Here is a 24,294-nt window from a genome sequence, read left to right on the forward strand (position 1 = left end):
GAAGAAAACAAAACCAAAATTTCTGCATCTAAAGCTTCAAAGAAAAAAATATGAATTGGTCTCTGGCCATGGAAGAGCTCAAAAAGGACTTTTAAAATCAACTAAGAGAGGTAGAGGAAAAATTGGGAAGAGAAATGAGAGTGATGCAAGAAAATCATGAAAAAAATCAACAGCTTAGTAAACGAGGCACAAAAAATTACTGAAGAAAATAACACCTTAAAGAACAGACTAGGCCAAATGGCAAAAGAGGCATAAAAATCCAATGAAGAAAAGAATGCTTTAAAAAATAGAATTGGCCAAATGGAAAAGGAGATAGAAAAGCTCCCTGAAGAAAATATTTCCTTAAAAATTAGAAGTGGGGAAGTGGAAGGTAAGGGCTTTATGAGACATCAAGTAACAATAAAACAAAATCAAAAAGAATGAAAAAATAGAAGAAAATGTGAACTATCTCATTGGAAAAGACAAGTGAACTGGAAAACAGATCTAGGAAAGATAATTTAAGAATTATTGTGCTACCTGAAAGCCATAAGAAAAAATAGCCTAGATATCACATTTCAAGAAATTATCAAGGAAAGTGTCCTGATATTATAGAACCAGAGGGTAAAATAGAAATTTAAAGACTCCTTAAATCACCTGAAAGAGATCCCAAAATGAAAATTCCCAGGAGACAAAAAAGTCATATTTCAGAGCTTCTAAGAAAAGGAAAAAGTATTGCAAGCAGCCCAAAGAAACAATTCAAATATCATGGAGACACAGTCTGCATAACACAAGATTTTGCAGCTTCTATATTAAAGCATAGGAGGGTTTGGAATATGATATTCTGCAGCCCAAAGAGCTAGAATTACAACCAAGAATAATCTACCTAACAAAACTGAGTGTAATCCTTTGGGGGGGGGGGCAGGGAATGGACATTCAATGAAACAGAGGCCTTTCAAGTATTCCTGGTGAAAAGAGGAAAAGACCAGAGGTGAATAGAAAAATCTGTCCTTCAAATACTAGACTTAAGAGAAACATAAAAAGGTAAACGGGAAAGAGAAATAATAAGGGATTCAATAAGGTTAAACTGTTTACATTCCTTCATGAGAAAATTATACTTGTAACTACTAACTTCATTAGGAGTATATACAGACAGGATGGGTGAGAGTTGAATACGAGGGGATAATTATCTAAAAAAATAAAATTAAATGGTGAGATAAAAGCAATGTAGGGGAGAAGGGGAAGGGAAAGGCAGAATAGGGGTAAATTACCAGACATAAAAGAGCTTTTTTTAGTGGGGGAGGAGAGAGGGAGCATATGAACCTTACTCTCATCAAAACTGGCTCAGAAAAGGAATAACATACACAATCAGTTGGGTATAGAAATATATTGTACCCTACAGGAAAGTAAGGGGGAAGGAGATAGGAGAAGGGGGTGAAGCTGAGAGAAGGGACAGTGAATTGGGAGAGGTAAAAGTCAGAAGCAAAACACTATTGAGAATGGATAGGGTGAAAGGAGGGAGGAAAGAAGGGAGAGAGAGAGAGAGAAAGACAGAGACAGAGAAACAGACAGAGAGAGAGAGAGAGACCCAGAGAGAGAATAGGATAACTAGAGGGAAAATAGGACAAAAGGAAATACATAGTAATCATAACATAATAAGTGACAAATTGTCAAAGGATATGCATAGGCAGTTTTCAAACAAAATAATCAAAGCTATCTACGATCATATGCTCTGAATCACTATTGATTAGAAAGATAAAACTAAACCAACCCTGAGGTACCACCTCACACCTATCAGATTAGCTAATATGACATAAAAAGAAAACAACTAATATTGGAGGGGATGTGGGATAACTTAGACACTAATGTACTGTTGGTGAAGTGGTATTCTATTTGAGCCATTCTGGAGAGTAATTTGGAACCATGCCCAAAGAGCTTTAAAACCATGCATACTCCTCAACTTAGCAATACCACTATTAGGTCTATATTCCAAAGAGATAAAAAGCAAAAGGGAAAAAGACCTATATGTACAAAAATATATATAGTAGCTCTTTTAGTGGTAGTAAAGAATTGAAAATGGAGGGGATGTCCATCAAATGGGAAATGACTGAACAAGTTTTTGTATATGATTGTGACGGAATAAGATCGTGATGCTATAAGAAATGATAAGCAGGATGCTCTCAGAAAAACCTGCAAAGACTTACATGAACTGATGTAAAGTTAAATTAACAGAACCAGGATAACAATGTGCACAGTAACAGCAAGATTGTATGATGACCAACTGGGAATGTTAGCTATTCTCAGGAACACAACAATCCAAGACAATTCTGAAGGACGCATGATGAAAAATGCCATCCACAGACACCCAGAGAAAGAACTGATGGAGTCTCAATGAAGATTGAAACGTGCTTTTTATTTACTTTACTTGTTTTTTTGTCTGTTTTCTTCTGAAAAATGATTAACATAGAAATGTGTTTTTCATGACTACCCACGTATAACCTATATCAAATTGCTTGCCTTCTCATTGAGGGAGGAGAGGGAAGGAGAGATAAATTCTGGAACTCAAAAAAACTTTTAAATGAATGTTAAATTTTTTTACATGTAATTGTGAGAAAATAAAATATTACATAAAAATTGCTCCCAAAATAGTTATGAGCCTCTGTCTTGTCAGTTTACTTAACATCCATTCTCAATTCGATTTTCAGACCATTTTACCTTCTCAATAGAGGAAAAATCTAAATTTAATATAAGCCTATATAACATACTAAGAAAGAAATCCTCCAAATATCCCCAACATAATACCTCAGTCATAGTATGAATGGAAAGCTCTCTTAACCAAAACCAGCCTCCCCCCCCCCAACAACAATAACAACAAAACTTATCAACAAATGTGAACAGTGCCTTTTAAGACAAATGGATTCCACTAAAAATTAATAAGGAGTAGGTCCCTAGACACCGTGCACTTGGGAATAAATTGAATGGACTAGGTCCATTCCTTTGCGATTAGACACGAAGCAGCCCTTGACTTGCTATGATGTTTGTATCTGCCATATGCTTCTTACTAGTCAGTAAATTCCTTAAGTCTCTCACAGACTTGCAGTCCTCACAACCCTGAACATATCTCTTTTAGAGTGGGATCTCACTAAAATATCCATTGAATGAATGATAAACTGCCCCTGTGACAGAAAGATATGCTTTTATGTCCTCACTGAAGAAAAATTATCCAGGTGATTTTTCAAATACTGTAAGAAGGACTGTTGGGGAAATCAGACAGCTAAACAGCCTGCTTGTCAGTATAATGAAATAAAATGTCCTCTCTATCTGCTATTGTCCACTCCAATAATGTCAAAGGGTTACAAGTAATACGTACAAGAAGTAGAGTTTGCCTTCATAATCAGAAAGACCTGAGTTCAAGTCCCACCTTTGACATAGACTCACTCTGTGACCCTAGAGAAGTGACCCAGGAATTTCTCTCAGACTATAAATTACAGATGAGTTGCCAATTTTTATTGGTACAGTTTCCCTAGATCAATAAAATCAGAAGTCTGACAGGGAGGGAGGGAGGGAGAGAGGGAGAGAAAGAGAGAGAGAGAGAGAGAGAGAGAGAGAGAGAGAGAGAGAGAGAGGTAAATTTTCATTGTAGTAGCTGTTCAACTAATCAGTCAAACACCAAGTGTCTAGTCTCAGACACTTATTAGCAGTGTGACCTTTGGCAAATTATTTAATCTTTGCCTGCTTCAGTTTCTTCATCTATAAAATGGGGATAAAAGTAGCACCTATAAAAATAACACACAGTTGGTTTTGGCTTTTTTTTTGTTGCTTTATTGAAGGGCACTTGGAGCTAAGTGACTTGCCCAAGGCCACACGGCTAGTTTTTGTGTTAAGTGTCTGAGGCCGGATTTGAACTCAGGTCCTCCTGACTCCAGGGTCGGGGCTCTACTCATTGCTCATAACACACAATTGCTGTGAGGACCAAATGAGTGAATATTTATAAAATGCTTTTGGAATCCTAAAGCTCAATGTCCCGGCTTACTATTATCAATGCTAGTCATTATTGTCTATTTACTCTGTAGAAGACACTATGCTATGCACTAGAGACACAAAGAAGGGCAAGGCCAGAGCCAAAGCTAGAAGGATAGCTTATCCTTCTAATATGTGAAGAAGTATTTTGGAGGGAGCATAGAAATAAGGCTACAATTATATTTATATAAATATATTCACACAAATATATTTATAGTTCAGTTCCAGAGGTAATCCTTGTACACATTAAGTATCTATCTGCTTAGATCAGCATGATCCTTCCTATGATAAAATGGGTAAAGGATCAAGCCAATCTAATAAGAGAACTGGCCATATCCCAGGAAGAGGTAGCTTTAGACTGAGAATATATAGGTAAATGCCTTCTGCTTGGTTGAAACAAAGTAGAGGAGAAAACACATCATTTTACTAAGGACAGAAGGTTCATTTCTAATAATATCTTGAACAGAGAAATGTTCTTTGGTGTTTTCTTTTCTAAAAAACTCAAAAACACAGTGATCACAACTTCCCTGGAGTGATCATAATTATGATTTTCTTATTTATTCTAACATCATGGCATCACAAAGATTATAGCTACCAGCTCCTTCTAGAAATGAAATGCTAACCACATTTTAATTGCCTTATGTACAAAGAACACTTTTTTTTCTGGCAAGATATTTCCATTTACAAAGAGTCAGCACTGGCATGATAAAGACAACACCATTTACCAAAAAGACTCCAAAAAGCGCAAAATTCGGCACTCCAAAGCCATCTGGTTAATTATCTTGTCCACATAAGACTTGGGGGGAATGGCATAGTGAAGCTTAGTATGAGAGAGAATGAGCACAAAGAATTACCAAAAAACCCCAACATTTTACTAAAATGTTCTCTGCTTCTTGTCACTTACCCTAACGAACTCTTTCATTTCCTGTGACTTTTATATGATTTGTGTAGACCAAATGAAAGGTTGCACCATGAGGCCTAGGACCAGACAACATGATCCTCCGGTGTTCTTAGAACTTGGGGGATTTTGCCATCACTAAAACCTACAGAGAAAACTTCAGCCCCATAATTCAGTGTAGGTTTAAACATATAGGTACACGTACACAAATAGAAGAAATCCTTTTTCATCTTCTCTAACTAATGGGCACTAACGAATCCATCTCAAACTTCTTTGAAGAAAGTATTATCTTTACTTGTACATAATGTATAAGTGTCAGAGGCTCATGTCCTCATCTTGCCCAAATGACTTCTCTCTTTTCTGGGTAACTGTTGGAAGTCCAGACAATTTCTCTGAAGATCTCTTCTAATAAATTTCCCTAAAACTAGAAGCTTGTACCCAAATTCAATTTCCTATATTAGTGAGTTACTGTCGTTTGAATTGGAAGACTCAAAAATTAGATGACCAAAAGAAGTATTGACGTTTCAAAGAATTTGACTTGGTAGAAGTTTTTGATGCTATGGTACTGTCTAACCACATCCTCTAAAAATATAAATTGGTATCACCTTTGGAGTTTAAATAAAAAACAAAACCAAAACACTTCAATAACATAGGACAAAATTGAAGATTTTATTGTCTTCCATGATTGGGTACCCAAGATATAGGCTCCAAAAAATAGGCTCACAGGAACAACAGAGATGATATCTGTTAAAAGGCATCCTTTGGGGTGAAATAGGAGCTACCTAAAGTTTGTGCATCAGTACTTAAAATATACCTCTAAGCAATGAATAAACAGATATTCCTATAGACAGAAGCCATCAGACATTTATTTGTCTGTGTGAAGTATGTCAGGATTGCACTTTCTTTGGGAAAAAAAGCCTTAAAAATGGAGACCTTACAATAATTGTCATCTCAGGTCAGACTGAAATACCAACTTTGTTTAAAATTAAACAATATTTTAAGTTAAGCTTCTATTGAATCATAAAAAATAATTACAATATTGTTATATCAATTTTGTTTATAACTATTTGAAAATTAGTCACCTTCATAGACAGTTAATGATATTTTTTAATAAAAATATTCTATAACTCAATCTGTTGGACAAACTAAATCATTGAATTTCAAACTGGAGATATTTGTTTAAAAAATACAAAATGTAAAAGCAAATGGGTAAAACTGAAATAAATGAATTCAAGGTTTGCCAAGAATACTCAGATCATTATTTTCCTCCTGCTGTTGGAAACAGCTTCCTTACTGATTACCGCAGTTGCTGTAAATGCTGATTTTTCCCCTACCATGTTTTTAGTTCCATCTCAATGATTCAGAGAATACGTAATGTATGTATAAAAGATGATACTAGCCTTCTTGGTAAGCTACTTTTTTTCTTCATTTCAACTAGTCATTCAAGATTTTTACTTTTTAAAGAAAATAGAGAAGAGAAAAATCATGTCCTGTTTTCAATCTTGAATGTAAACTGTTAGCTCTACAACAGTTACATATCTGCTGTTCATAATATTTTATCAAGAGATCTAAATCCTGATAAAGATGAGAAATTGGCTGTTTTTTTTGTTGTTCCCTGTTCCCACCCCCTTTCCTCTTACCTCCCCCCCGCCCTGAGCCACCTCCCTACCAGGACCTTAAAAGCTTAAATTTCCCCATGTTGCCCTTCCAAGAAATATCTTGACCCTTAGATCCTTTTAGGTATAGAGCAGGGGTTCTTAACCTGGGATCTACTGATAGATTTCAGGGGAAATGTGTAAATTTAGATGGGAAAAAAATTATATTGTTATCTTCATTACTCATCCTAATCCCATGTGTTTTTATTTTATTTATTTAAAAACATTATTCTGAAAAAGGGTTCATAGATAGCCCAAGGGGTTTATGACAGAAAAAGTTGAGAACCACTTGTATAGAGGAAATCAATGTGATTTCAATAAAATTCCTAAGGAAAGAAATTAGCTCATCCTTTCATCTTCCACATTCATAGACCTACAGATCTCCTCTATGTGTTATTTTTACACTGGGGTAAAAAAACCTGATTCAAGAAGGGTTTTTATTTTAGTTGACTTCACTCTAAACCTATTCTTCCTCCATCTTTTTGGTAGTAAGTAACATAAGTTGCCTTTGATATTATCACGTTAATTCTTAGAAGAATTAAAGACTTTCATTTGCCAGATCTGGACAGCAGTTACTGTCTAATTGCTTGAGGGTTATGATTCACAGAGGAAAGTCAAGAGCTCTCCTGAGTTAAAATGAGGTAATGAATTTGTGGACTCTGGAATGATAGGCTAGTCACCCCTTTTTATCACAGAGTGGCCATCATGGGAAAATCAGAATTTGTATTTTAGCCAAAATCTTAATACAAATTCTTCTACCCAATGTTCAAAGGTATTTTCAGCATTCACTCATCATTTTCCTTACAACAAAGAAAGGACAAAGGGGAGACTAGAGAGCAAAGATCAGGTTGTTCCTATATCCTCCTTTTTTTAAAAAAAATCTTATTTTTCTTCTGGGGTTCTCCACTCTACTGGCTTCTTACCTGTGCCTTCTTTGCTCCCTTCTCTACTAACACAAGGACATTCCCTGCTGATAACTAACTATGCTGGAGGAATGGTGATGTTGCAACTTCCAGAAAAAAACATATAAAATATATTTTCTAATATCTGAAAATATATCAAATGCTTCAAAAAAAATAAGCCTCCATATCTGTTAAGGAATGAAAATGAATTGAAAAGAATTAACAATACGATACTAAAACATTCTTAAGGCAGTTTTCTTATTATTACTTAATACATTTCCATTTCAAGTACCCTTTTGAAAAAAAAAAAAGCATTCCTATCAGGCTTTTATCTTCAATTAGGCTGCTAGGACCTAGGTGAGAAGTCCTATGACTCATCAGAACATTGACCTTACATCAGGATTCAAAATCCATTCTGTTTACTCCTAATAATAACTGTTAATTTCTACCTGAAAATTTCACAGTCTATAGTTATGCCCTTTAAATTGTTCAGAGGAGATCCAGGATTTAAAAAAAAAGTCTGCTACCTCTCCCTTCTTTCCATGTCACCCCCCACCCCAACCCCAAGCACAATATTCCAAATTTGAGAAATGATAAAATTTTAAAACCCTGGGAATGATTGAACTCCTTAAATTTGCTCTTTTCTCATCATCTTTGTTAGATGTGATGGATGATTTAGAAACTGAGACCCAATAACACGAAACATTTCTATCTTGCCATTTACATTGGAAAGTAAAGAAAGAATGCACTGAGTATTTAATAGAGCTAATATAATCCTTGAAGTTCATGAGAAATACCTTATAGCTGTCTTTGAAAAAAAAAGAGGATACATTTTTGCAAAGGAAAACAGAACTTCTCTTCTGTTAGTTTGTTTCAGTGTATGTTTTCATTTGGAGGTTGATAGTACCACAAAATAAAAGGAAATTAAAGCTGCAGTGAGGTCACTTCTATTCGCATAATCCTGATCTCTTAGATCACAGATTTGGAAATGTAAGGGATTATAGAGGCTATCAAGTTCAGCTCTCTCATTTTACAAATGAGGAAACTGAGGTCCAGGCAATTTTACTTGACCAAAGTCAGACAGGTACTAAGTAGCAAAGCTGGGATTCAAACTCAGATGTTCTGCCTCTAAATTGAGCCCTGGTTACAGAACACTGTTCTGTTTCTCCATGTCAGATTTAGTGTTGAGTACAAACAAATAAACTTTTAAAAATTCAAATTCTCTTACTTCCAGTCTTTCAGAGACAAACTCCTATACGAAAGGGGGGGGGACATCACTGGATTCTGCAAAGAATCATAAGTCAAAAACATGCCCAAGTCTGACCATGTCACAATACTGCTCAATAAACTCCACTGGCTCCCTATTATACCTGTAGGGCAAATACAACTTCTTTCTTTGGCATTTTAGACCCTTTATAATCTGGTTCCAATTTACCTTTCCAGCTTTATTATACTTCATTCCCCTTCAACACTGCTAGCCAAACTGATCTCCTTCCTCTTACTAACACAGTACACTTCATCTCTCATCCTCATACCTCTGAACAGAGGCTGCCCCTCATGCTGGGAAAGTTTTTTCTCCTCGATTCCATCTCTTAGAATTCCTAGTTTCCTTCAAAGCTCAGATCAAATGATATCTCTTATGAGAAGTCTTTCCTGACGTCCCCAGGTGGTATTTATTTCTAATGCATTATATATATGTATATATACACATATATACGCATGTATGTACACATACATATACACATATATGTAGAGAGTGCATTACAATAAATATACACTCATATGCATATGTATATATACATATACGTGTGTGTGTTGTCTTTTCCATAATATGCAAGCTCTTTGAGGTCAGAGACTGTCCTTTCTGGTCTTTGTTTCTACAATGTCTAGACACGAGGTCAGACACATAGTAGATGATTAATAAAGAAATACTTGCTGATTGAGAAGTCTCATCCTACATCATTTTAGGAACAACAGTGAAATGGGAATTTGATATGTAAAGACAATTTTAAAGGCCCCACAGACACTTTAAGTAGAAAATTTAAAAAGCTCTCCAACTCTTTCCCACACCATTCTACCCCTAACATCACATGCAAGAGTTCTTGCAATTATGTTTAGCCTCTTAAGAAAAAGACAGGCAACAAAAACGATCTCCTCTGTTTTAGTTCTTCCTGATATTGTATAATCTATTATATTCTCTCTAGAAGTGTGAGTCATATTATCCCTTAATTTGAGAGGTTTGGCACACTATGGGTATCAGTGTGTAAATATATATATTTCGCGGAGACTTAAATTTCCCTCATCTTTTATAGCACTCTAAATAGCCCAGGTTGGATTATCAAAACTGAGCTGTTAGATATTCAACATTTTAAGTTTTCTGCTCTCTCCTGGCCCTTTTTGTTTTTAGGTTTATCTTGAAGGTGACCTCCAACCCTACTACAGGGTTGGACAATAGCTCAACCCAGGCACATTGAGAAATCAATTTACTTTTCACCTGATTCCTGGGTCAGAGGAAAGGTGTATTACTTCATGGAGTCACAAGTTTAAAAAATGTAAATAAATGTACATATATTTAAACATATAGGTCATGGGTTTAAAAATACGAAATATGTGCATATATAAAAACTAAAAAGCTTTATCCTAATTCTTTCAGTGAAGTCCAAAGATTTCCTTTCCCCCAATCAAAATTCCATCTCCAATAAGATATCCCTGGGTATTAGTGCCTTCTTTCCCCTCCCCAAATTAGCTCACATTTATATATTTATTTTTATGCATTCTGCACATATTTATAATATGTATGAGTTGTCTCCCCCCATAGAATGTAAGCTCTTTGGGGTGCTGGGCATTGGAAGTACAAAAAATGAAACCCTTAATCACATCTTAGACTGGGAGCTCCCTGTGAGTAAGGATTGCTTTTGGCTTTTCCTTCTCCCCAGTGCTTAGCGCAGGGTAGAACAGAAGTCGTAAATGCATGACAGAGAAATACCGAATCACTTAAGTGGTTCTTAATCTTATTTTGTGGCATGGACCCCAATAAAACCTACACATCCATCCTAAGAACAATCTTTTTAGATGAAAAAAGCAAAATAGAAAAGAAACCAATTTTAAGGAAAGTTATCAATATATACTGAAAAACCAAACCAATTCACGGAGCCCCTGGGGGTCCAAAGAACCCAAGTTAGGAACAGCTGTTTTAGATAATATGGTGGTATTCTGTTGGGTTTGTGGCATATATCACTAATCCTGGCTACCTGGGCAGGTTGAGGCCAGCAGATTTTTTTTCAATTCAAAAGTTTGAGCCAGAGTTGGCCATGCTGGTTGGATATCTAAACTAAGTTTGGCATTAATATGGTTTGAGGGCAGGGCACCAGTTTGTCTAAGTCAAGTTGAACCTGCTCATGTTGGTCAAAGCTTCCTGCTGATCAGGTCCGTGAGTAGACTCTGCAATCTAATCTAATTGAGGAGTCACATGTATTTGTGTATGTATTTGTATGTGAAGGTATATATACATATAGAGAAAGAGGAGGGGAGGTTCATTTTAACAGAAGCAAAGTAACTTTAAGACACTAGTTAAAAGGAGGTTACCCCCAACTCAGCAACACCAACCAACTGTGGAATTTTAGTTTTGCCTGAGGATAAGCTAAATACAGTTTTCTTTGTTAAGACATAAATATTCTGGTGTTTTCCTATGTATCCATACTAATATCATACATATTTTCTCTTTCACGTTTTAAATCTCGTTCCAAAAGCAGAAAGAAACAAGTTTCTATGCACACACACACAGAGTGGTTCTTATACTGGGGTCTACTAATTTGCTTTTAAAAACATTTTTATAACTATTTCAATATAATTTTTATGCATTTAGAAAAAGATTATTCTGAGGAGACCAGAAAGGACCACACATATATGTATGGGACAAAAAGAGGGTTAGAATGAAGAATTGATTTTATTATATATATTTACAGCAGTACAAATCAAGGAAAACCATGCTTAAGGAGTAAGTTTCCCAATATTAGTTAAAAGGGGCTTATCAAAGAATGACAGATTAACTCCATCATGGTGCTATTAAGGTCACAAGTTATACTCCATATGGACCAGTTTTCACAACCACAGATCCTGCTTCTCAATGGTCAACTCTTTCTGAGACTCTTACCACAAAGGGACTGTTTCAGAGTATGGATAAATCACTACAAATCTAGGTTCACTATTAGAAATATAACTCCGAATCCATATGGGATAATCATTTCTAACTGAAGAACAGGCACAGTGTCTTTTCTTCTAAAGCTATTTTATAAACATCTGTGACAGTGGTGAGTCTCCCTTCTTTTACAGAGATAGCTCCCACCCCAAGAATTGAGCAATAAATTACTTAGAAGGTAGCTCATCCCCTACCTACCTATTATATACTGATGGATTTTGCAAGCACAGCAATTTTAAATAATACAGTCCACCTTAACACTTCAAAATATATCATTCAGGGAATATTAGAGAAAAACTAATAATGTCATGAAGTTGCTTCAGGGAAAAGTAGGTGAAATTGTAAAATTAATATCATTGTTTTATAGTTTCCCAACACATGAATGTAGCAAATATTCTATGGATGAGATTACTTTTTTAAAAGTCCTTGAGAAATCTCTACATTTTTGTAGTAGTGAACTCTCTACCAAGATGACTTGTCTTAGATGATGTTACCATGGTAAACCAGAATTGATTTGATGTCTCCAGGAGAGCCCTATTGGGTATGAGTCCTGCAAAGGCCCCTCTAACTTTGTAGAAGTCAGCTGAACAGATGAGAGACAGCAGAAATCTGCACCCATTTATTTTTTTCTACCTCTTAGTGTTTATGTCTGGGAACAAACATTACACTTTCAGTAGCCTACCTACCTTCTACCTACAATTAAAACATGTTCCCTAGTGCAGAATGGGAGTGGAGTGAGGGAATAAATAAGCCTCCTACCAACCAGAGTGTACAAATGACCAGAAAATAACCTTATCAATAAGGACTTCCCCTATGCCTCAATTAGAATGGAGCTGTACCTAAGTTCTCAAAGGGTGATCCAAAGTTCTCAGGCTGGCTCCAAAACATTCGCCTGAGCTCCGCCCCCCCACTCCCTTCCTTAGCAGAGCAAATGTTTTTGAAGGTCCTAGAAAACTGTAAAGCATCCGAATATGGCTCAACCTGAGACTGCATGGTTGTGGGAAGGCCAAACCTTATCACTGGGGCCCCAACATCCAGATAGTATTTTTTTAAAGAGCACAGAAATTAATGGAACTTTTTTTAAGAATGGGAAGGGCTGAAATTGCTGATTTCTTTAAATAGAGAAAAGGTTCATAATATCTAGAGCCAGAACAGAATATGTCAATAAAGATTCAGTAAAGGCAAATTCAAGATGGTCTTAATTGCATTACTATTTATTCCTTTAGGGCAGCTAGGTAGTGCAGTGGATAGAGAACCCAGCCTGCAGTTAAGAAGACCTGAGTTCAAATTCAGCCTCTGACACTACTTGTATGACCATGGGCAGGTCACTTAACTCTGTTTGCCTCAGTTTCCTTATCTGTAAAATGAGATGGAGAAGAAAATGGCAAACCACTAATCTTTGCCAAGCAAACCTCCAAATGAGGTAATGAAGAGTTGGACATGACTGAACAGCAAAAACTTACTCATTTAAGTTTGTACATTTGCATTATGCATAGTAGCATTTGGAACTTTATTAATGCAAAAGAACAGTCATATGTCTTAGTTGCTTTAATACTTTCAAACACTTTATGAAAGTTGCCCTTAAATGTATGTGTATGTGAGATTGAGAGGACTTTAAGAAAAAATATTTTGAGAGTAATTCTATCCATCACACAATTAAAAGGTTGACTTCCTTAAAATAAAGGGCTTGTAACCATGAAACAGAAAATGAAATCCTCAATAATAGTGATGCTAGTCAGGATAAAATACAAAAGCCCTTACTATATGAAAAAATGCCATCTTCAACAAATCTGATTCAGATACTATCTATCTCTCTCGCCAGAGAAACAACAGAAAGAAAAATGAAGGATTAAATTCGCAACATTTACACAACCCAGGTGGTGGTGTGGTTTGGGTATGAATTTGAAAAGCAGATTTTGCTCTGGCTTCCTGAACACGCTCATCGATGCTGCTTTTTTTCTATCTACCTGAAGAGAAGCGAATTGTTTCTCTTCTGAGGTGTTAAGTCTCTGTGTGGCACTAAGGGACAAATGGAAGTTTGACACCATTCATGAACAGAGAGCCACACTAAAGACAACTTTCACCACAGTGAAGTCAGCAAAGCCGAAACCAATTTCACCCACTGGCACTCGGAAAAATTTTGCAGTGTGCTTCTGATAAACTCTCCTAGGCTCCTGCTTCAAAATATCTAATGACTCTTCTGTATCTTCTTTTCAGACTCTGTTAAGACAAACTCAAATAAAGGTTTACTGAGTTGACACATTACTGCCCATGGAGTCTTTTTAAACAGTTTCTTCTTAGGGACACGCTATGTCACCTTGTGAGACCCACTCTTTCCCTCTCCCTTGGATTTCACAAAAATATCTTGTAAAAATTCATCTCCATAAATCCTGGAAGGGGAAAACAGCAACAATAACAACCAAACAAAAATACCCAGATTCTTTAAGGGTGCATACCTAAAGAATAGCAACTGTATTTAGAATTAGTGAAATTTCTTCCATTCAGACATCTCAGTAGCTACCACTCGTCAGCCATCATTGGCATTTTCAGGTTCATCTGCCAATAAATACAGATCATTGGAGATGCTCTGAATGGGGTGGGAGAAGGAACCTAGGTTACCAGGTGGTTTCTAGTCCTAACACCTCCAAGCAACAGATGCAGTAAACAAGTGGTTACTTTGTTATGCAAATACCAAATGGTGGCTGCCACCCAAGACCTGAAAAGCTCACACAAATGGTCACCTACCTCTGACACCTTTGATGGGAATCTAGCTGAGGCTAGTGAGGGCTCCAGGAACAGTTAGAAACTCAAGGCAGCTAAGAACACAGTGAAAGAGCAGGAAGGCTGAGGTGAATGAGTAGGAGGAAGGCTGAGAGGCTGTCTTCCGGCTAAAGTGTTTTTGATCTCTTACACGTTAAAAAAAAAAACAAAAACCCAAACCCAAAAACCCAGCTGTTAAGCATTAAAAGGCAAAGACTGCAGTTCAGTTGGACTCTAAAAAATATTCTGTAACTAAATATACATAGCCTTGTGGCTAGACCTGAACGGCTTCTGGAATTATGCAAACTCCAGAGTACCACGAAAAAACATTGCCTAAGAGAAATCTGTTCAAAAATGAAGCAGGAAAAAAATGGCGGGTAGAAGATAACCATGTCAGCAAGGGGAAATGCTTTCTACCCACAGCCTTCATCATCTTAGGCCATCAAGCTACACACACACACACACACACACACACACACACACACACACACACACAAACTCACACATACACACTTTATACTGACAGCCAAAAGTTGCTCAAGCAAAGAAAGAACTGCTCAACAGATTGAATTCAGAGTTTCAATCAATTCCCTGAAAATACAGGGCTTTCACTTGATCACCAGTATCTCCCCTGAAATAATCACTAGAACAACAACTCACATTTATACAAATGATTTGAGGTTTACCCAAGTACTTTTCTCCTAGCCACCCCATAATCAAAATACTCAAGTAGCTACTGCTAGACTAAGTTGAGGAGTAGAAAGGGAAGAGCACTGCTTTCAAGAGGACAGAAAAGTTTGGGCATTTTCTTGGGTCTAATGCTAAAAAAATTTGGTTTGAGCGAACTTTAAAAAAATGTAAAGGGAACATCAACCAGGTCAGTCTCAACTTGTAGGAATCATAAATAAGGAGGTATGAGATCTTTTTTCCTAATGGACATATATATGTATCAGCACTTTGGAAGCTATAATTCAGGATGCTGAAAAAAAATTGTTATCCTAAATATTTTTTCAATACAAGCTCTCTTATTTGGTAAGCCCGATGCTGCTGCTGTTTGGATGTTCCCAATTAAATCTGTGTAGACTCTAGAACTAAAATTGAAAATAAGGAATGGATTCATTTGTTCCTATAATCAAAACACATTTTCCCATGCAAACATTAAAGTTAATATCTTATATTTAACATTTATCTATAAGTTTTATGTATATAATTTTACATATATATAATATATTATAATATAGATAATGTTAAATATGTTAAAAAAAAAACCCAGAAACATCTGATGATTAAGAGTCAGAATGCTTAATCCTATTCGGTCATATCATTGAATTCACCTTTTTAAGAGGGTGACCAATGTCTGTGCTCTTAAGTATTTCCTATGATGAAATCCCAAAGGTCTATTTCCCAACCAAAATAAGAAAATCAATTGCTTAAAGACCAAGCTACTTTTAAAAGTCTGATAGATTTTGTCATTAGGTAAAATGTCAAACATTAGTTTTTATATTTTATAGAAAAAATTTTTTTAGTTCACAGTACTTGTGTAAATCTAGTTCTAGGTACTAATAATATGTATTCAATCATTTCAAAGGTATGACCAAAAATATCTAAGATCATCATAAATAATCACCATCATGAACTGATTGCTATTGTTATTTTAATCAACCTTGGGTGATTTTGTGAATTTTTCTTCAATGAGGTAAAAGGTTCAATTAGGTGGATAATGAAAGGTATTGTTACTAATAAAATAACTTTTCCCTATCCATTAATTAGCAAACATTTATTAAAATACCTCTTGTGTCCCTGGATTTAACACCCTATGTGATCTATAATGAAACTAAAATCATTGGTTTGAGATGTTGCATTTGGACTATGTCAGTTAGTCTTACTTTTTTTTTCCAGGATCACAATTTTTTAAAAAACATTAATCTATTATGTGCTTTTGATTCAAAAGGTAAAAAGAGAGCAGATGGATAAACACAAATACCTAACCACTATGGGAGAAACAACTCAGAGTCAACCTCTATTCACATATCACTAATGCCATTTCTCTGCCAGCCTATTTTTGCTTCTGAAACAAGTATTCAAATGCTACATAAATCAGACTTTTCAATTAGACTTTCTCCTACCCAGTGAAGTCTTTTATTTACTCTTCCCAGGAACATAGAACACATTTAACAATTAATACAGTCTGAAATTCTAACCAGTTTTGCCAACACAACTTAGAACTTTTTCAAAGTTACATTTAATATATTACCTAAAATAGAAACAGTCCCCTATGTAATATCTTAATATGCTGGCTTGCAAAAATTAAAAATAGAGCTGAACAGTGAAACTATTATTGACAAATAAATTAAAAGTTGTACTTTTTTATGCTGAAATATGCCCTATGATCATCTGTATGGCTCTAATTCCTTCTACTTTATCACACTCCTTTTAATGATAACCATTGGATACCAAAAACTATGCAGTATATCTGAAAGATTCTATTAAATTTTTCCTTTCTATATCAAGAGCACAGTATGCTTGTAGTTTGTGTGTGTGTGTGTGGGGTCATACTGTTATTAAAACAAAGTTGATGCAAAACAAAATCAGAATTCACATGAGATATGGGGATGCCTTTAATTAATTCAAAAGCCAATATTCCAAGGTCAATCTCACCAAAACTCCCATTACAGCAAGTCCAGCAATCATAAATGCATTTATTCAGTCTGAGATATGGTGTGCAACATATAAACATTCAAGTATTTTTTTTAGCCAAATACTTAAAGTATCACTAGATTTTGAATCTGGCGGGGAAAAAGTTTTAAATAGAAATATATTACTCACTGTTCTAGGGATAGGTGGAGAGAGAGATCCATTTGACATGTAAGGGTCATTATTCATATTTGGCATCATTATATACCCAGAATAACCGGAGTAAGACGGGCCCTTGTTGTATAGTCCTCCATCTGGATGTTTCCCTGCTAAAAATCAAGCAAACAATGACTGATCTATTGTTTTTTTTTTAATTTCTAAGTCAATTTATTTTTGCATCTGTAGCTCAATAAGGCAAATATTGACCCCACAGAAAAGACCTGTTTATAGAACACTTTAATTAAGATTTTGTACATGTATATACTTTACACTGGCAGCACCTGTGTACTTGGGCTCTAAAAAAGCCTAACTATAAAACAGATGTTTTTAAAGCGCGTGGCTCAGTTTATTTAAACTATAGACTGATGTTCTAAAACTAAATTTCGTTCATTTAACTTAATTTGACAAAGCCATCTAAGGCAACATAGAGACACTGAAGAGAACAAATATGGTACCAAAGTTTCATAAGCACTGATCATCTCTCAAAATGTCATCAGTTCCTCCACCTTTCATCTAAGTTACCAACAATAAGAGCACTTAAAATCCTATCTTAGTTATCAGAGAGAAAAAGACACATAAAACTGAGAGGAAGAGAGTTGTATCTGACAAATATGGGCAAGAATCTAAATTTATAAAAGGTTTGTTCTGTGGGGCTCCATTTTATGGCAAAAACCAACATCCTGTCAATGGCAGCAAGTATTTGGAATTGTTGTGTTCACATAGATTTTTATCTCTCGACCGCTGACTTTGTGGCCAAGAAGAAAGAATGGCATTATATAGTCAGACAGCATCACTTCCTCTGCTGGCTGACATGTCGCATGTATGAACAATTCATCCTGGTCATGCCAATTGTAAATAATTAAGGAGAACAGAAATATAGCCTGGCATACAGGGGAACCCTACCAACTGTTGGGACCTATTAGCTTGTATGAAGCTCTTCATTTAACCTATCAAATATGTATTTTAAATCTATCCCACTCAGTCTACCCCCACATCCAAACAAAACAAAACAAATGGTAAATGCCAGAAATGGATCATAGAGGATTAAAGGATCAGAGGATTTAGCACTGGAAGGGGCCATTGAAAGATCACATAGTACAGCCCCCTCATTTTAAGGAGGAGTAAACAGAGGCAACAGACCTCAGAGGCGTTAAGTGATTTGGCCAAGGTCACACAGACCAGTTATCAGCATTTTGTAATTATGACTGACATTAAAAAAAATTCAAAATTTAATGCTACATCTCCCTAAATTAAGTTATAAATTAATCTATCAACAAGCATCTATTATGAGTCTTCTATGTGCTAGGTACTGGGGATACAAGGACCAAAAAGAAATTAAATGTATTACCTTCAAATAATGTCTACTTTTCCTCACCCCAACCATGACCTTAACACTTACATTGTTCCATCAAAAAAACTAGGGCATGGGCCATCTATTATAATTCTTATTTTGGAGTGTATATGTATACACACACATAAATATATACATATATAAATTCTTATTTTAGAAGAAAAAATAATTGAACTCTTCATATAATACATTAACATATCAATAACTTAAATCATTTAAGATGTAAGGTGAGGGTTTCAGGGTGAGGGGAGAAAAGAAGACAAATGAATGTTTTAACCCTTAAAATATTACTCACATGCTTATATCACTAAACTTTCTCTATCACGAGAGTCATATATAGACAAATTTTAGAAATCAAATAATACAGTCACATTTTCTCATTTGTATTAAATTTTATAAAAACTGCATATACAATCTTATAAAGTTATGTCAGATTGGGTCACTTGTGGTATATAAAAAAGGATCATGTCTGATGAGAGTATTCAGCGGCAGCACTCTTACCTTCATCAGGGTGATCTCTGGCTTTGTCATGGTATGACTCCTGAGAAGTTTGTGCTTGTCTGACCACCTAATCACAACGCATCCATACACCAAAAGAAAGAGAATCTCATGTTACAGTATATAGCAACAATATATAGCAACTAATTACCTAACAGATTCAACCTTACCTATTTTTATAATGCCAATCCCTCTAGAATCTAGGGCTATATAATATGTATATATATCTACATGGATAGTTATAGAATATCTAATCTACTTTAATAGTGGTAATATTTCTAGGAGGTGCAGCACTTTAAATTTATTTCAAAATGTTTTAAGAATATGAAATAAAGGAAGGACAGATTAAGTATTATCAGAGTGGCAAAACACATTCATTATAAGTTATAAAGTAAGAACAGTAAGGGGAGAGGAGAGGAGGGGGAAGATAATATTTGGCACTTAAAAAATTAAAGGAAAAAAAATAACCAGTTCAACTTAAATACTGACTCTGAATTCAAGAACTTGGGCCCAAATCTCCTTTCTGATGTTTACTATTTGGGTGTTCTTGGGCAAATGATCTAACTCCCCTGAGACTCAAGGTCTTCATCTATAAAATAATGAGGTGGCCTCTCAAGTCCTTTTCAGTTCTGTGTACTTTAATCCTATGATACATTTTTTACCATGAATTTGTTCAATACTTTTATGAACTCTCTATCAGTTAAATATATATTTATATGCACATATGTGTGTATATGTACATCTTGTTAGAATCTACACATAGCTCTGACCTTGATGATGCTGAGGAAGCCATTTCAAGGCCACGTGGAGATTTAAATTCGTTAGAAAGGTTCTGAGCCTCTACAAACCTTTGCCCCTATATTCCTTCTACAGATTTCCCATATTTACCCAAGAACTGGCTAAAACAGACTTTCTGGGAGGGAGGTTTGAATCTTAAAATTTATTTTTCACTTTGGAAAATGAAATTTTAAACCTAAACAAATCAAAGACACAGTAGCAGATTGCTGATGACTTCCTTGGAAGATTTTCTCGGGGGACCATATCAAGAGCAGGCTTTCATCTACTGTTGTTTTCTAAATAAATCACTTTAGTTAAGTTTCCCAACTATTAAGCTGCGTGTTTCTCTTTGTGTGTACACTTTAAAGTTAGAGTAGCACTCTTATTTCTGTATCTGATGAAGGAAATTACCCTGACAGCTACAGGCATCTAAAAGACTATGTAACGTCAATTGTGACAACCATACCAGTCACTCAGACCCCGACATGCAGCCCTAGCCCCTATTCAGTTTTTCCCATCTACTTTCATGCCTTTTTATTAGTTACTTCAAATACAAAGTGCAATAAGGCCATTCTTTCCTACAACAACATTGTCCCTTTCATACCCTTTACTCCTCCCTTGACCCAGAAATGTAAGGGAAGTATTAATTGAAGCTACTCTATTCTCCCCATTATTTTACAGTCACTAATGGAAGACTTAACTAGGAGAATGAGTTTGGAAAACCACATCTGGAGTTTTGTTTTTGGTCATCCTTAAAAGTAACATTCCCTCAATGCCAACCTGGTCCTGCAAAAAACGACCTCTATAAGCATAAAGATACTCTCCTCCTCCCAAACACTCACCTTGGGGAGGAAATGTTCTGTCACACCTTGAACCCTAAAGGAAGACTCAAATGCTCTTCTGACCTGCCTGCTGCCTCTTCAACACTTAGCCTTGCTCCTATCTTCCCAGAGCCTCTCTATACGCTCAATCTTGGTGAAGAATGGGGCCACTACCTTAGATGTCTTTAGGGGGAAAGCCCTGGTGTTATGCTTTGGGGGTTCAATCCAGATGGCTTCCCCAATCTCAGCACAGGGATGGACAGTTATCGGACGTCCACACACATCTGGTAGGTTTTCATCCAAGGGATATCGTTCTCCCCCCTCCCCCCCTCCCCTTCAGTTGTCTTGCCTTTTTCTCTCAGGCACACACGTGTCTCTATTTACTTTACTCGGGTTACTGGCGCTATCTCAAGGAGCGCGAGTCCAAAGGAGAACAAGTAGACCCGGTAAAGAGCCGTCGATCTTCTCCCCATTCCTTTGGTGCCACGGGCCTGGCTTTATCTCGATTTAAGCCGCCGTTTCTGCGCCTTGGTTTCAGCGCCGGAACAGTAATACACACGCGCTGGGGGGTGGGAGTTGGAGGAGTAGGTAATGAAGAGGTTGGGTGTGGAGGTGGGGGGCGGTTGAGTAAAACCACCGTGCTGTGAGTGAAGAGACCACGACCTTGTGGGCAGCACGTCGTGTCGCAGCAGATTCCTCGGGGCCACAAGTGACGGGCTTCAACTACAGTGGCTGTTGTTGCCGAGTGGGATGTGGGCAGCTGTTTCAGGGCTGCAGCTCCCTTCCCATCCCTACCCCACACAGTAGTGCCCCCATTCGAGCACTCTGCTTTCCCCGGCCCTCCCTCCACCCCTCCCTTCCTTGCTCCACCGGTTCCGCAGCTGGCAGCCCCAGACTCAGCCCCTGCCCCACGCCCGCAGCCCACCGCTCTTCCTCTCCGCCTCCTCCCCCCATCCCCAAATGCTTTTTGGTGGTTTAACGCACTAGGGCAAACAACTACCGAAAGAGATGAAATGTACGCATTAAAGGAAAACTTTTCACTAACTGCTAGTATACTCCCCCATACCACCCCCCCCCCTTGCCCCATCCTCTTTCTCGTCTCTCGCCTACGCTAAGGAAAAAAGAAAAAACGAAAGAAAGATTTAAAGCTAGAAGAGTCCTCAGGCCATCTAGTCCAACTCCTTCGTATTACAGAAAAGGAAACTGAGGCCCAGAGAAGATATCTTGGATTGAACTTTCTCCTTCCAGGTTATGAGTCCTAAGAACTCCTGGGAAACACGCACGAGACCGTTTCTCGTGCACAGCCTCCGATGCTCATATCAACGAGCCCCAGAAAACCACTTAACTGCATGAGTGTGAACACACACACAACCACACAACACACACACACACCTGTGCAAGAGCATTTTCTTAATTACCTCGCACCCCGTTACCTCCCCCGACAAAATAAGAAGTTATACTTTCAGCACCTCAACTGTGACCCCTCTCACACTTACATAAAGACCCACAAACACAGTCCCCCATTTCTTTGCTTCCTCCCTTGCTTGCGTCCCATGCCTTTCCAGGCTGCCGGGAGTGGGGAGCTCACCTCATGCCCGTTGCTGGCTGGGATGATCTCGGATTCATTGACCAAGGAGGATTTGATGTCGGCCAAGTCCCCTTCCTCTTCAGGGTGACTAATCTCTGCGAAGATTTTTTCCTTCTGCGGATCGCCTTCGTCTTTGAAGGGGATCATCTCGTCGGTGGCGCACAGCTCCGGGTCCCCGCCGCCGCCGCCGCCACCGCCTCCCCCCGAGAGCTGGGGCATTCCGGCTGCTCTCTAATCCCCTCTCCTCCGGGGGAGCGACCGCGGCAGCGACGACACAACAAAAGCACACAAAAAAAGGGGGGGGGGGGGAGGAGGCAGGGATTGAGAGTTGAAACTGGCGTGTAAGAAAAGAATGGAATGGGGACGGTTCTTGCTCAGGGGCAGCCGGCCAACAAGCCTCCTTTGCAGCCGCGGATACGGGCGTCTGCGTCCCTCGGTGGTGGCCCCTTAGCTGTGCCTCCCCCTCCAGAAGGGAGAGCTAAGCTCCACACCCGGAGGGAGAATAGCCGGAACCGCGAGGAATGGAAGGTTCAACAAAGCTGTCGAAGTCGGCTCTCTTCCCCTATCACTCCGGCGCCTCTGGTAAGCGAGGCGCTCGCTTCTGCTTCTCCACCCAAAGTCCCTGCCTTCTGTTGTGTCTGCCAGTGGAAGTTGGTGTGAGTGGTGAGGGGGTGGGGGCTCTCCAGAAGTGCGGAGGCGAGGCAGGCAGGCCTCCGCGCAATCTTCTGGATCTTCTGGACAAAGTGGATATTAGAGTAGTTTTGTTTTCTAAAGGGAGTGACGGAGCTTGCCCAAAAGGCTCCGAGTTCGCGTTTTCCCACGATGAGAGGCTTTAAGGAGAGTCAGGAGATAATGTAATTTCCACTTCCTGGCGCAGCGATAAATGTATATGGGCATCTATCTCCGTAGCAAATAACCAGCAACGTGAAGATGCGTGTCCTTACACCTTATTGTTTCTTCCCTCTTTCTCTTCGTCCTTGCGTTTCGAAGCCCATTTAATTTGTAGGAGATCGAAGCAGAGGCCAGAACTCAGGGGCAGAGGAGGAAAGAGGACTGAAGGGAGGGAGGGAAGAGTAAAGTTTGCCAAGAATAAAGTTTGTGCCACCGGAGGTGTGGAGAGCCGGGGGGCGCAAGGAATCCAAACACTGGCCTTTATCACACACACACACACACACACACACACACTCATACACACATAAACACACACAAACACAAAAAAGAAAAAAAGTCCTGGTCTCAGATATAAGGCAAACTCTTTGTTTTCTGCTCAAGTTTCTCTCCAGCCTTAATTCTCTCGCACTCTGGATGGCTTTTACTTGCCACCCTTTAGCTGGGTCCGCAGTCTCTGTCAGAGCAAGTAGTAGTTAAGCCCCTCCGCTACGGCTGGAGCCAAGGGGGCGCGCAGAGGGGAGGGGGGCGGTGGGGAGGGGGGAGGGGAAACTGACTCCCGCTGAGAGCAAGGACTGGAGAGCCTCGTCCCGGCGCCTCTGGCGGAGTCCACGGAGCCCGGAGATCAGGGGGAGGCTGAGGGGCGGTCGGGGCTTTGAGGGTTCCTCCTCTTCGCTCTTCTCTGCAGGTGAGCGGCTGCGCCTCCCGGCCGATTCTCCACCTCCCTCGCCTCTCCGGCGCTGAAAAGCTATCCACAAGCGTCGGATCTCCTCCTCCTCCCTCCTGGACACCCCCTCCCCCCTCAACTCACCCGCCTCTTTCTTTCCTTGGCTGGCGGCTTAAGGGGGGGGGGGGCAGAGGAGGTGGTGATTGAGGTTGATTTTTTTTTTTTTCCTTTTCTCAGAGCCTGTAGGACTGGTCCTCCGCGTGTGGGGTGTGTTTGTGTGTGTCTCAGGGGGAGAAAAATTAGGCAACTTCGACAGGGAGGGAATGATCTCGTGGCAGCCCCTTCTACCCCTCAAAGGACTGATACGCTTATATGAAGTTGAAAATTGGGGGGGGGAGAGCCTTTAGGGTTTAACTTTAACATCTAACCTTCCTTCCACGTC

The 24,294-nt window shown here is 38.4% G+C and overlaps 1 protein-coding gene and 1 pseudogene across 9 annotated transcripts in view; one reads left to right on the forward strand and one right to left on the reverse strand.

Moving 5' to 3' along the window:
* The window catches only part of LEF1 (lymphoid enhancer binding factor 1), a 171,195-nt gene extending 147,193 nt beyond the window's left edge, over window positions 1-24,002 (reverse strand). Inside the window, exons 1-3 of one of the 9 annotated variants that reach the window (XM_069094934.1) lie at window positions 22,298-24,002; window positions 19,115-19,181; window positions 17,236-17,369 (exon numbers count right to left, since the gene is read on the reverse strand). In XM_069094934.1, the coding sequence (XP_068951035.1) occupies window positions 17,236-17,369; window positions 19,115-19,181; window positions 22,298-22,516 (420 nt within the window). In that variant the 5' untranslated portion in view covers window positions 22,517-24,002. Of the gene's footprint in view, window positions 1-17,235; window positions 17,373-19,114; window positions 19,182-19,600; window positions 20,693-20,730; window positions 20,844-22,297 lie in introns of those variants that run through there. The other 8 variants (XM_069094912.1, XM_069094932.1, XM_069094937.1 and 5 more) reach the window with 8 other exon arrangements.
* Window positions 22,767-24,294, forward strand: part of LOC138166521 (nucleosome assembly protein 1-like 1 pseudogene) — a 40,446-nt pseudogene continuing 38,918 nt past the window's right edge.

The sequence above is a fragment of the Petaurus breviceps genome, unplaced genomic scaffold (genome assembly GCF_028583685.1).
Source record: "Petaurus breviceps papuanus isolate PSGF00001 unplaced genomic scaffold, PetGlider_PUasm1.0 126, whole genome shotgun sequence".
Lineage (NCBI taxonomy): Eukaryota > Metazoa > Chordata > Mammalia > Diprotodontia > Petauridae > Petaurus > Petaurus breviceps.